The following is a 14,757-nucleotide window of genomic DNA, read 5'->3' as shown; positions in this document are numbered from 1 at the left end:
CTTGTTCTGTTTGTCTTCGCAGCTCGTGTTTTGTTCCTTGACGACGAGTTTCTAAACAATCTTAATTATCAGCTACAAGTGGGGTCCTTCAAAGTCAAGATAATTAACAACATTAAATGTTTCATATCCACTGCCATAAAACGTGTGATTTATTCACGGATTAATGTCGATTTATGTTAAGAATATCACCTCTCTGAAGCTCCCATACTCTTCGAGGGTTAGCGTATGTCTCCCACTTGACAAATATCTGCTTTTCTTCATTTTTGCATAAAAAGATCTGTTACGTGTGCCTCATAAATCTTAGAAACAGTATCCTCGCACTCAACAAAATATTATGACGATTTAAAATAATCATTTATCATTATTTTTTAAAGTGAATTAATGTCACGGTCTTTCAAATGCGATTCAAAATTTGGAATAAATCAAAATAATTTTGAAGGTTGGAATTAACCTTAAATGAATAACTTAATTTCCATGTTTTATACGGTCGTGGTTTTACAAAAAAGAATTCTGGTTTTTTTTTTAAATCTAATTTGATGGTTTTACAAAAAGATTTTGTTTTATTTAAATTTAATTTTAGACGTACAAACTACCCGAAACTAATTTATATCTTAGCATACAGTATACGGAAATATAACAAACATTTGTATGTCTGTATGTCTGTTTAAGGGGTATAAAATGATGGTTTGGAATCGATAGAAAAATGAAGAAATAAGATATGAAAATTGAATATTTTTACTCGCCTAAGTTCATTGATCCTCGCGATTTTGACTCTATTTTAAACTGTAACTTTAAAGATAAAAGTGAGAAAAATAACAACATTCTTGTAAGTGCTGTTGATTGTCAATTGTGAAGACAGTTAATGAAGGTAAAGATGAGAATTAATTGACCTTGATTAATTTGATTGAGAAAATGAAAACCTCAAACTGTTAGCTCTTTAGTATCAAACTGAGCGACAGAACGACAATATGGTCTTTAATAAAATACATATTTTAATAAAATACATATTTTAATAAAATACATATTTTAGTTAAAGAAAATACGTATTTTAGTAAAAATACATATTTTAGTAAAAATACATATTTTAGTAAAAATACATATTTTTTAGTAAAAAAAATACATATTTTAGTAACAAAAATACATATTTTAGTAACAAAATACATATTTTAGTACAAAATACATATTTTAGTAAAAAATACATATTTTAGTAAAAAATACATATTTTAGTTTAAAAAAAATACATTTTAGTAAAAAAATACATATTTTAGTAAAAAAAATACATATTTTAGTAAAAAATACATATTTTAGTAAAAAAATACATATACATATTTTAAAAAGATACATGTTTTAAAAAGATGCATATTTTAAAAAGATACATATTTTAAAAAGATACATATTTTAAAAAGATACATATTTTAAAAAGATACATATTTTAGCCTGGTATTGGTCCTTCTACGTGGTTGTTTTAGTAAGATACATATTTTAATAAGATACATAGTTTAGTAAGAAAGATATTTTAGCCTGGTATTGATCCTTCTACGTGGTTGTATTAGTAAGATACATATTTTAATAAGATACATAGTTTAGTATGATACATATTTTAGCCTGGAATTGGTCCCTCTACGTGGTTGTTTTAGTAAGATATATATTTTAATAAGATACATAGTTTAGTACGATACATAGTTTAGCCTAGTACATAGTTTTAGCAATGACACGAAATAATAATAAAAAAAAAACCGTTTTCTAACGTGTGCAAAGACAGTGTTGTAGAAAGACTAATATCAGGCTAAAATATGTAAAACAATAGAAAAGTAGAACGTTAAACCCCATTTCATTTTATAGTGAACACCTGATGCAATTTCTGGTACATGAGAAGTTTACAGATTCTGTCATTCTTTCATAAAGAATGAGTGAGGTTACCGAGATTCGAGCGAGAAGAGCAGTGAGCATTTCAGAACACCTACACCACACGCACATACACAGTTTTCTAAAATGTTCTAAAAAGAGGAAAATTTAAAAGATACATTTTCCAGCGAACTTGACTAATGGTCAACTTCATATATTTCTTACCAGTGCGGGGAGGCCTGGGTCTGTGGGTCCCGAATGGAGATATTTGCTATGAATTTCTTCTTCTGGCAGTTGTACTTAGTTTGAGCAGTTCCTTTTATAATGCTATGAAGTGACATTTCACTAAAACGATAGATAAATGTTTTGCTTTTCTGGATATTGCTTTCCGGTAAGGAGGGGGGGGGGCGAATGGATAGGACGTGCGCGCTGTATCATAAGGTCTGTCAGTGAGTCAACTGGTGTGGTTTCGATTCCCCGGTTATTGAAATAAAATTGAACCATATGTTAGTCCCGAAATGACCTAGTTTGTGTCGAGTGGACATGAGGGAAATTTTACCCATACATAAGCACTATTTCGAATTCCATCTGTCAATGGTTCTCTTACGTGCACGCCAATGCTACATGGGAATCGATCCTATCCGAACAACTAGTCAGAAATTTGTTTGAGATTTAGGGATCGATTTCTGTAGATTAGGAACATAATTTGAGTAGTTAATCTCACATAATTTTACTAACCATAAATCACGACCATCTCTAAAAGAGATTTTTCACGAAGCAAATTAATAGTCTTTTCATTCTGACTACCATACTACTGTCCACGTCAATGTTACTAACTATAAATCAATACCATCTCCTAAAGAGATTTTTCACGAAGCAAATTAATACTATCTTGTCACCCTGACCGCCATACTAATGTCCACGTCAATGCAATTCCCAAAAAAACTAGGTTATTTCGGAAATGATATCATTTGAAATTAATCACATTTATTTTCTCGCTAAGACTGATAACTTGAAAACGTGACCTGCAAGTGTTACGAAACGTCGTTATTAAATAACAGAGAAGTAGTTATATCCATATATACCTTGTGTTTTGTTTTTTGTTAAAATGATTGATAACCCCCCTGCTAAAATGCTTTATCACACAATAATACATACTACAGCAAAGAATTATATTTATCTATTTGTGCATGTAAGAAAGGATTTGGTGATAAATAAAATCTCCTACTCGTCTTTTTTGATATCAAAACATATCAACACTCGTTGATAAGTAAAAAAATAAACTTACTTTATCAACTTGTGTGAGCCTCGTTTTTTGTTACTTTATCAACTTGTGTTGATATTTTTTGATATCAAAAAAGACTGGTAGGAGATTCTCTATATAAACACAGAATATTATACCCACTTTAACTGTGGTTTCTTTATCCATTTTCCCAACGCCTTTAATACACGACTCTTCACGATATAAAATATAACTCGGAAGTGATGCATCTCAATTATGTATTATAAATGGATATTGAGACTTTTAAAAATTAATAATCCATGTATTCATATAGAGCTTTTAAAAATTACAGAATTAATCCTATTCAAACTCGATAAGAACCCACAACTATGGTATCAAGTTCTCGTCAACTTATCAGCTCATAAACCAATTTGTCAATTTCTTTTGAAAATAGCTGTTGAGCTGTGTATATTATCTGTTTCAAATGCTACATGGAAAATCATCCCTGGAGGTAATAAAAGAAAAATAAAACCCTAATTTAGCCATTATTCACTTCAGTGTTCGACCCTTATAATGCTTTTGTGTTTTTTTATAAGAAAAATATATAGTAGAAAGGGTTTAGCAATGCATGCTTTGTAATATTAAAAGATGGTAATACCGTAATATACCCCCATGGTACATAATCATTGTATGCTTGTATTGTCACCCAAGACTCGCTCATATACCATATCTTCTTTCAAACAAAACATTAGGTCTCCGTCTTTCAAATCATGTCGTGTCTGTTTTCTTTTAAATGTTACTAATACCCATGACAAATGCTTTTAAAATTACCCTGTTTTTTCTGATTTTATATGACATGCAGTCATGGATACAAAATCACGAATGACATTACACCTTATATTTAGTGAGATTAAAAATAACCTAGCCTCCCCTTCCATACCGCAGTCACCTATTGTCCCCCAGCTAGACGTGGTCATAAATATACCAATTACCTTTCACGTGGAAGCTCGGTTTTTGATGACGTTTTCAACACAAATTAGGGGGTAGATCTGATGTATGTTGACCTTAATCCACGTGCCCCGTAATTACACGTGCCTGTGTCAATATGACGTCTCACACGTGCACGCTATTCCAACCAATAAACGAAAAGAATGTAGTTTTAAGTTTATTTCATATTGGCTTATTTGTGATTTGTTTTCATCATTGATGAGAACTACACCGTTTGGTCATCTCATTAGGTCGGTGGATTGTATTTTTTAGCGAGAACAAATTATAGGCTTCGTTTGTTTATTTATTTCAGGGAGATTTTTAGAATGTAAACAACGTTCAACTGATAGTCTTACAGGCCTCGGGCTTTGAGACATTACAAAATTTGAATGATTTACTTTTTGTATTAATCTTTTAATTTTCACTCCACCATAACCTTATAATTTATTCATGTGAATTTGTTTATTATCCGAGTAATTGGTCTATTCATCCAATCACCCTTATAATAAATCTCCTATGCTACACATACAATTACTTTAAATTACAGAGTAAGGTTTATACCCTTGCCCAAGCAATCTATTCTTCACAAAATTATGACCCAGTGAGTATCACACCGGTTAACTAATCAGGAATGACTTTCCAGCGTTGTTTCCCCTAGCGAGGAAAATGCTTCAAGTCATTCTTATGGGACAAAGTTCACAGTATCATCCGTGTACTCGTTGGCGTGCACGCAAAGTAACCCTTGGTGGTTGGAATTTGGTAGAGGGTAGACGGGAACGCCACTGCCTTGACAAATCTTCCCCACAACTGACTGTATGCTGTAAGTTCATTACTTCAGCTCAGCCTTGTTGATGCAGAAAAGCAGGACGGTAAAACCCACTTCCATTTATATAAACTTGGAGAAATCCGTTGTTTTTGTTTGCCTTTTAGTTGTAAGCATTCGTCGTGTTTGTTTTTTATTTTTTTGAGATATGTAAAAGTAGACTACACTATTACTGTATTCACTTCGAATCGAACGATAATCCGAGGTTTGCCCGTGTACTATAGTTGGTGTACACGCCAACTTACCCTTAACAGTTGAAATTCGATGAAGAGTAGGCCGAAACGCCGCTGTCTCGGCAACATTTCCCCGATAGCTCACTGCATGCTCGTTTTCATTTTTGTCCTTATCCAGGTTGATGCTGCGCAGGAGAGCGTTAAACCCCAAGGCGAATCTGGTCAGCAACATGTCTACAATTCTCCATTTTCAGTTCACGCTCCATTGTGTGGGTCATGAATAGAGTGACCCTTAACGCGATCCTTACAAATGTGCTCTTAGTCTGCCCCTATTAACCAGCACGTTCATAAAATCTCGACCCTTTATATCAGAAAATACGAAGAGTTTGTTCAAAATAACGGTAAACCTTTAGCTACAATGGGCATAATAATGTTTCTTTCATTTAAATTCCTTGGTTAAATGATGATTTTATTTTTGTTTTATTTGAATTATTTGTGCGAGTTGTTGGTGATCTTGTAATGTATTTGTAATATTAGATGTTTCCTTTGTTTCATTTCTTTATGCGTCTCCGGGGTTATTTGGGGTTTTCTGGTTTTATTGACTGTATTTTTTTAAGTGTTAAGGGTTGCTTTTTTAATGTTTGTTGTATAAAATCTGTTTATTTTTCGCTTTGTGCTATCACAGTATTTGTGAACTTTTCTTAGCTTCATGGTTTCTGTTTATAATTAAATCATTGTGACTGATGTTCTGTGTTCAGATTAAGTTGTTAATCTTAACAATGTCTGAAATTTCACAACAATTACATTTTTGAATTTTCATTTTTTGTTCACTTGTGTAATTTTGTTAACCACCAACGATGATCAGCGGTTGCAAAATATTGACACTTCCGTTCGTTTTTAATAAAACCATTTATTTTTGCTGGTGGGTGACTTTAACAAAGTATTGACAAATCATTAAGATGTTTAATTCGGTGTTTTGTGGTCAAATCTCTTTGATAATTAAAGTTATTTAACAAGATTTTCAATGAATGGGACTCTCATTGGTTTGTTTTAATGGTGTGTTGGGTCGGCATCTGTTGTAATAATTCATGACAGACTGGCCAACTCGATGATCCGTATCCTTGGAATTTTTTAAAGACTAGGCTTATGATCCTTTACATTCATATTTAATAAGAAAATATATAATTTTCCGACAATATTGGGACATTGCATCTCATTTTATTCTAAACTTTTATGTAATTGTTATAGCTTGAATTCTGAACCTGTCGTTTGTTTAAAAGGGATTTGAAACCCGAACCTTGTGATTTAGTTAATAGTCACCCAAGCCATGTGCCTAAAGTCACTTTACTATTACCTGCGGAAGCTCTGACCTAATGATGAAAAAAAAAATCATCCCCGACCCGACTTCTTTGTCAATTATGCCCCTTCTGCTAAGAAATTGAGACAGAATGCAATTTTTAAATTGAATGTCAAATGTATCCCGACCTCTGCATGGGCTTTATAAGACAATGCATAGGACAGGTGTAAATTTCGCTAATATTGTCTCCAATAGAGGACGTCATTAGTATTTTGTCTAGGGATATCAACTCCCAGTATAATATACAATTATATATTTGACATGTTTTAAAGAAAATCTCGGTTTTTAAAAGATATGTGATTTTGTTTTATAATGTGGTATGTTTTATTTAATATTAATCTGTATTTTAGATTGATATAGATATATCTCATAAACCTCTGTGGCCGGAAGATGTTCCTTTAAATTAAAGATACATTATGGGAGATTAGCTAAAGAGCTGACAGTTCTCACTATGATAGTTAAAAACTATATAATGTAAAGGGAATTTGCTGACAATTTCAGTCAAATTGGCCCACTCTGAACCGAGATTTTAGAGATTGAATTATCGGCCTAGCCTCGATCATCATTACTAAAGTCGGTACGATAAAAAACATAGTCTCGAATATCCATTTCTTGATTAAATTATAAATGGAAGTCGAACAGCAAATCGGAACCTAATCCAATAAACATCACAGGCTAGCGATGACATCGAGAGTGGATTATGGTCTGGATAAGTTAATTAATTTCAGGCCTAAAGAAAGACCTACTATAGGCAGATTTAGCTCTTGCATAATGTATGTTTAAGTTTTCAACTGAATAATGTTATTTAAATGTACATTGTGTGCTGCTACATGAACACTCCTTCTTCTTCTTGTTCTGTATTCATTACGCCATAACAACTAGCGAAACCCTTTGAAGAGGTACGAGACTTCTAATGTCTTCATTCTTATTTCACTAGGAACATTGCTTGTACGTGACAAGGAGTATGGTCGCCTGTCCAACCTCGTGGGCTTTCTCCGTGTTCTCCTGTTTCCTCCCACTGCTAAAGACCCCTACGCACAATCGAATTATTGAATTAAAATTGAATCATATGGTAGTCCCGAAATGACCTAGTTTGTGTCGAGTGGACGTTAGACCCCATTTCTCGCCTTTCTCTCTCATTAGGAACACGCATCCCGTTTCTCGTTATAATTTAACCATATCCATTGTCGAATTTTCATTTCATAATTTAGGGTTTCTTTTGCCGAAAAGATTATTTTGGAACAGAAAAATTCTTCCAACAATGAAATGAAATGGGATTCAACGTCTTACTTTCTGCACTGACCGGGGTAGTGAAAACGGATATATACACCATGCAGTGTGGTATGAGGGAAATTGTGCCCAGAAAGTGGAGATTCCGCCTAGCCTTCGTTGAATTCCAACTACCAGAGGTTCTTTTATGTGCACGGACAACAATTACAATTTATAGTAACATCCCAACGACTAGACACTGTTCCTGGTCATCCCCCCCCCCCCGCCTCAACCCGTCCTATACCAATAAAAATATTAGACCACGCTGAAACCCCCCGAGATTAATTCGACATTCAATGAACCGCTACCTCTACATGAAATGAAATGGGGTTTAACGTCCTACTGTTCTGTTCCGTCTTGGCTAATAAAGACGGGCACGCCATACAGTGTGCTATGAGGGAAAATTTTGCCCGGACAGGTGCACTGTGGCCTACTCTTATATCGAATACGAACTGCCAAGGGATCTTTTACGTGCACGCTTACCTCTACATAAAACAGTGGAAAAGATTTTTATCTCACGAAATAGTTCCCAATTTTGTTCACCATGTCGTACAATCCTGTACCGACGCTAGGACATGCTTTGTTTTAGGGATGTTTTTGACATTGTAAAAGAAACTTCCTTGAGACATCTTGATCTCAAAAGTAGAGGGTCGACAATATATAGGAACGGGGTGATGCACATTGATGCGGAACGAAATACAACAATATAAAGCAAATTATCTGAAGAGCTCTTGAAGAAACTACTGGTCAGTCAGAAGTGGACATGACCTTACAAGGTCAGGCAAGGTCATTCACAAAAGAGTTTCTTGTTATAATGAGGTATCTGAAGCAGTAAAAAGTTACGACTATTAAAAAAGAAACATTTCATCTTAAGGCTTTTTTCTGTACATTTATCATGGTGTCACCTAGATGTGACAATTATAGTTCTGCATGTCAGTAACGGAATACTTTAGAGTTTTATTTCAAGGAGCTGAGAAGAAAACTCGGATGACCTGTCTACTGGTTGGTATATATCTGATTTAAATAGTACCCTCTGCTGGAAGATGGTGTTAACGATTCGAAAATCGCCACTTTCTGAATAAACTGCCCAGTTGACTCACACGTAAAAATAGAAATTTTAGTCTATAAAAATGGCTGAGGCAAGTCGCTAACTCAGTGTCATCCACAGTCTTCTACATTGAAAACACGATTTATTGGTCAATTTAAATCAACATTGATGTTGTTATCTTACCGTGAAAAGGTGGGCTTCTGATATCCAATATTTAAGATAAAATGAACATTTTAATATTGGCACACGAATTGCGTGCCAGAATGCTTTAAACCGCCATTTGTAATGAGGCGACACGATGAACGAGGCTAAACATATCCCATGTAGGAGAATACTACCGGTGTAGACTGGAATAATCAGATGCTAAAGACTACCATTCAACTCTTCGCGTTGTTCGCCGAAGAAATTACATTAAAGACAGAAACGATTGATTGTAAATCAGTTTATATAAATTCATATTACATTATTATATGCCTTGCGATCCATTTGTGTCCATTTGTAAATGCCAAAGAATAGAGATTTAACTCCTTTAAGCACAATCCCCTTCAATTTGTTTAATTTTTCTTATGTAATTTAATATTGAACGCGTTTAATAACATTCAAGGTCGTAAAAAAGTTGACTAGAACTCGAATATTATTATGATGTCAATAAACTACTGTCTACTATTTTTTTTAAAACAAAGTCAAACATAAAGTTATCAGATTTAAATAGAGATTTATATCTGTCTTTGTTCCAATCTCTAACCCGATTCATGCGACGACATTCCCGTTGTCCTTTTGCATATAACACTCGAAACGATCGCGTTGTATAGACTGGATTTTAAACTATGTTTTTATCATATAGAGGAGTCACGGTTGATAAGTGAGTAAGACGCTGGCGCATTGGCCGAGGAAGTTAACTGGGATTTTCCGACGTGGTTTCCCTTGTCAATGGTGCAGGACTGCTGTCTATTCGTTCGGATGTTACGAAAAACCGAGGTCCCGTTTACACGTTGGCGGGCAAAATTTCCCTCATACTCAAAGCACACTGCATGACGTATGTCTGTCTTCATTAGCCCAGTTGAAACAGAACAGTAGGACGTTAAACCCCATTTCATTTATCATATAGAACAGTTCTATTTGTGATTTATCTCACAAATTTTGAGCGAGATATCTCTCTTGTTTGCGCGCCGGCAATCAAATTAAAGAGAACGATATGCGATTTTGATTGGAAGAACATTTTGACCGGTCAAGATTTCAAACAATATACAAATTTATTGCTTTATTAGAATCACATAGATTTTCTCTTAAGTGCACGGGGTAGGGAAATAAGACAAATAGAATTCCTGCTTGGTTGTACGCTTTAGATCTTGAGGTCGGTCATCAATTCAAGTACCTCGTGATTCGAGCCCAGGCAAGAACTTAGACTGTCTGCCTAATCTTCGTGGGTTTTCGCCGAGTTCTCCTTGTTGGCACATAATGAAAGGGGCCTTCGGCTATCATAATTAAATCAAATATTGAAAAAATGCCCTTATACTATATTTCAGACAGCGTTATTGCCTTTTATTTTCATTTTATCATTGGATTTTCTCGTAGAATAATGAACGGGCAACGGAGTGGTCTCCCCTTAAACTGCAAATTGATAATTTATGAAAAGCTTCCAGATATCGGCAAAATGAGGATGGCTCGACATCATACCTCAAATACAGAACTTTACATTTTAGTTGTATGGTTTCAAAATATACAACATTATTTTGACATATATCACGACCCGTAAAGCTGACTCTAACCTGAATAGAATACATCTTCATAATGTCGTTATCCAGACGAAATCAATAATTGTATTAACATTTTAAATACTACCGTCACTCCCACCCCAATCGAAGACAGCCAACTCTCCTCTGTTTTGAAGTTTTATTTTCTGTTTTCAGTTCTTAATATAAATCTTCAACCTAATGCCCATTAATGTACTGTCACCGTTACCGATTAAAATTACTCTTATATCAGGAAGCAATATTCATACGTTTTTTGCTCGTTGTGTCCTTCGGACTGTACCCCTGTATAATTGTTTATTATCTTTTTGTTTAAAGCGTATTTATAACAATCAAATTATAATTAACAAATTTTATTTAACAATTATATACATAATAAACAAAGGATATACAAAATAGTTAACTTCTGTATATAAATGTAAATATTAAGGCACTATATGCTTGAGATTCGTGAAAACATATTACATTAACAATGTGACAAAGATTTACATATATTCCTTACTTTAGTAATACTTTAATGTTTTAAATTACAAATTATTCTAATTCAAATAAAATAAACATAAAATAATTCTAATAACAAAATATAAGAATTCAAACCATAAATGAAACTAAAAAAATAATTTGAATTTCAAACTTTGTTAATGAATAAAATATTGCATCAAAATAATTACTTGTAAAAATTAACCAACATAAAAATATCGGTTTAAATAAAATTCTAGATAATTTTACAAAGAGACAGATTCGTATGAAAAATAAATATAGTTTATATATTTTATTAATCAAGAAGTCTAAACGGGAAAATTACTACATGTAATATATGAATTGAGTTACATGTAGCAATATATGAATATGGGCATATAAACTTTATTTTTTCTTGAAAAGCCTATTTTAAAGTAATATATATATTGAGCAATGAGAGAAGGACTAGAGATTGACTTCCCGTTATCGGGGAAAACTTTGACGTATCACTGTAATAACTGGACAAGCATAATATGAAGTGAAATCATGATTTTAATACTTAATTCGACTAGATGTGTTTCTCTCCTCCTTCCACCGATACAGGCACATTCTGGGAAACTTTCTTATGTCTGTCAATGACACGATCTTTGTTTTGGTCACTCACTGTCAGTAATTCATCTGTGTGCGGTTCAATCCCTCTGTGGCCTGTTGCACGCCGCTGCATAAAAGGTCAATTTAATTTGACCCCCGAATCAATTTGGAATTGTTTAGTCCAGTGAAAATAAAATATTTAAACAGGTTGCTCTGAATGGTCGATGTCCACGTGTATTGTACAGTCCTCGTGCTGCTCACGTGAACAGTCGTGTCCATCATCATCAGTGTCATCACTTACGTCATCGCCTCGATCCGAACAAGACTCGTGCTTCTTTTTGTCTGAGCGCGATCCGCACGTGCGTAAACAGCGACATTCTCGTGGTTCGGTTCCTCCGTCTTTTTTGTATTTGACACGACGATTCTGGAACCAAATTTTGACTTGTTTCTCTGACAGGTTAAGATACGTGGCTATTTCTATTCTTCTGAGGCGCGATAAATACATGCTCGAGTTGAATTCTCTTTCTAACTCTAGAAGCTGTGTACTTGTGAAAGCTGTACGAATTCGTTTACTGCTTGGCAGATCGTCCGAAGGTCCGTTTACATCTAAAATGATAAAATGAAGTCATGAAAAATTATGTGGAGGTGAAGTAGAAAGCGTCTGTAAATATGTGTGGATTTTCGAAATGTCCGAAAAGTTAAAATAAAGCATTCTAAAATTTTGCATTTCAGATTTGTTTCAGTTGTGCGTGTGTAAACCTACACTATTTATATGTTACCTTTACTTTCCAAGCACAATATTGAAAATATTAAAAATGTTGAACTAATATTTCTTTAGCTTCAAAAAATAATTAGCCTTATTAGGTTTTATACTCGTGATTATTGCCAAAGCTTGACGTGTACGTGTGTGTGTATGAAAACAAAAGTCTGAAACAAGCATCAGTCAAAGATAAAGGAACAACGCCATCGAAGATCTTAAAGAAAAATGTTTCATTAAATAAAAATTTGATAACTTACCACTATTAGCCGAGTGAGGTCGTTTGACGTTCACGTGTTCAAAAGATGCTACTGTGGTTGAGGGCTGTAATGCGTGATGCTGAGGATACGTAGACGCAACCAAATCAAAATGATGTGGAAACGGATGAGAGTACGGAGACGTAAGTCCGCCTAAGATCGTCTTCGGAACTGGTCCTAGGGATGAAGTAGTTTTCATAGATGAAACCGTGGATGTGGTAGGTATTACATGCTGATTTGGATGAATGCACAGTGGACAACACAATCCTAGCATCTCAGCTGGGTGGCGTGGATAACATGGAAGTCCGTGACTGCTTGGAAGGTGCTGAAGATGCCTTGATAACATGCTATCTGAAGACGTTGAAGTTGAAGTAGAAAGCGATCCAGAGTCACTTGATCTCGCAGGTTTCTGCACAATTAAAGAATCCACTAAAAATGATCGAGACATTCTTCTTCTGTAGTCACTCAGTAACATTAAAACTTTGTAAATAATAAATTCTCTTTTCAAAAATTTCACCACCAACTAATCTTAAAAAAGTTTCTCTTTTTAAAAAAAAACTGTGGCTTCACAATGATCAGCGCTTCATTCTGAGTTGTAGCGACAACAGTTACAATGTAATGATGTTTAGAGTAAAACTAAATGAATTTGTAGATCATTGGTTTTATACTGATGTCGGTATTGTTCCTTTCTTCACGTGGGTCCAATAATAATTAGGCAGCAATAATAAGGCCATTGATATTCATAGCCCTATTCGCTTCGTTCGTCGACTTTAGTCATGATTTTTCTATTGGTCATTAGCAAGTTCTCATCATCATTCAAATCATTTGTTATTGCCATTACTCTCTTCAAAACGCTCTCGTATTGGTTGATCATCACGTCAATTCGCCAGACGTGCCTTTGCGCAGGCTTAGCACGTGCCCGCACGAGCCAATGAATTCACGCGCGGGGTAGAATATGGAGGTGAAAGTGGCTGTAATGTTTTTTATTGACACTGCTAGCTCATCAGATTCCCATTCATTAAATCGTGTAGAAGTAACTAGTTTTTACTACAATAGAGATGATGAATTTATTAGTCGTAAAGAAAGGTAGCGATAGAATACGGCCTTTCAGTAACATTAAAACGACAGCCAACTTATTAACTGCTGTATTTCCCGCTTCCACTATAAATAAATTATTGATATACTATTTCCTGGATAAATGTATATTTAATTCACATTTAGATATTCAAATCAACAACAACTTCCATATAAAATAAACACTCTATTCTATTGGTAATCAGATATTTAGTTGGAGGTGCTAAATAATACAAAAAACGTATAATCGTATGTTCAATATTAAAACAGATTTGTTAGTTTTAGAATACAATATTAATTTATATGCTGTGAAGTTAGATGTAATAGATGGCGAAACTTTTTTAAAATTTCAAAATGTCGTCAGTAAACCCACGCTCTCCAGATGGATCTGTGTCAGGTGTAATTGTATATGTGTTGTTAGAATAATATTAAATTTCACGTCTGTATGCATGAGTCGATTACGTTGGTTTTTGTTCTTCGCCTTTATACATTATTTTATGATGTAATATTACACATTTTCCAACATTTCATTAACAGTAAGTATGCAATTTGTTAATAAACCGATTGTCGTCCTAATCGACCAAAAATAAAACTGAATTAATCTTCGACTTCAATAAACGACCATGGAATACACGAGCCGACGTTGGGTTTTGTTTTAAACAATACATGTATGTTATTGTGTAAAATTAAATATATTACAACATTTTATTAACTGTAAGTTATTAATTTGTTAATGAAACGATAATCGAACACAAAATAGAACTAAATATGACCTAAACCATGGACTATAATAGACGAGCACACGTTGAGTTTTCTTTTATACATTACCACCTTTATACAATATGTTATTGTGTAATATAAAATATATTACAACATTTTATTAATCTTAAACATGCATTATGCAAGAGCTAAATCTGACTATTGCAGGTCTTTCTTTAGGCCTGAAATGTTTTCTAAAGTATTAATTAGACATTAATTAACTGATCCAGGCCTTAATCAACTCTCGATGGCATCAGATTTCTCCAAAATTAAACAGATTAGAATGGTTCAGCGATACTTTGATTTAATCAAATATGGAGGGCTTCGATCAACCAGTACGGTGGTTGAAATTATTGCACACGTCTGTCAAACCTTCAAAGGCTAA

The 14,757-nt window shown here is 34.0% G+C and overlaps 1 protein-coding gene across 1 annotated transcript; it reads right to left on the bottom strand.

Moving 5' to 3' along the window:
* Positions 1 to 10,900: 10,900 nt before the first annotated feature.
* On the bottom strand, positions 10,901 to 12,987 carry LOC126830436 (GS homeobox 1-like). The gene is given in 3 exon segments (XM_050560824.1): positions 10,901 to 10,915; positions 11,827 to 12,188; positions 12,654 to 12,987. Coding segments are annotated over 3 exon segments (711 nt in total).
* Positions 12,988 to 14,757: the final 1,770 nt, after the last annotated feature.

Source organism: Patella vulgata, chromosome 8, assembly GCF_932274485.2.
Source record: "Patella vulgata chromosome 8, xgPatVulg1.2, whole genome shotgun sequence".
NCBI classification, from domain to species: Eukaryota; Metazoa; Mollusca; class Gastropoda; family Patellidae; genus Patella; species Patella vulgata.
Note: the sequence above shows the minus strand (reverse complement) of the source record. Positions and strands in the feature narration are given on the sequence as shown.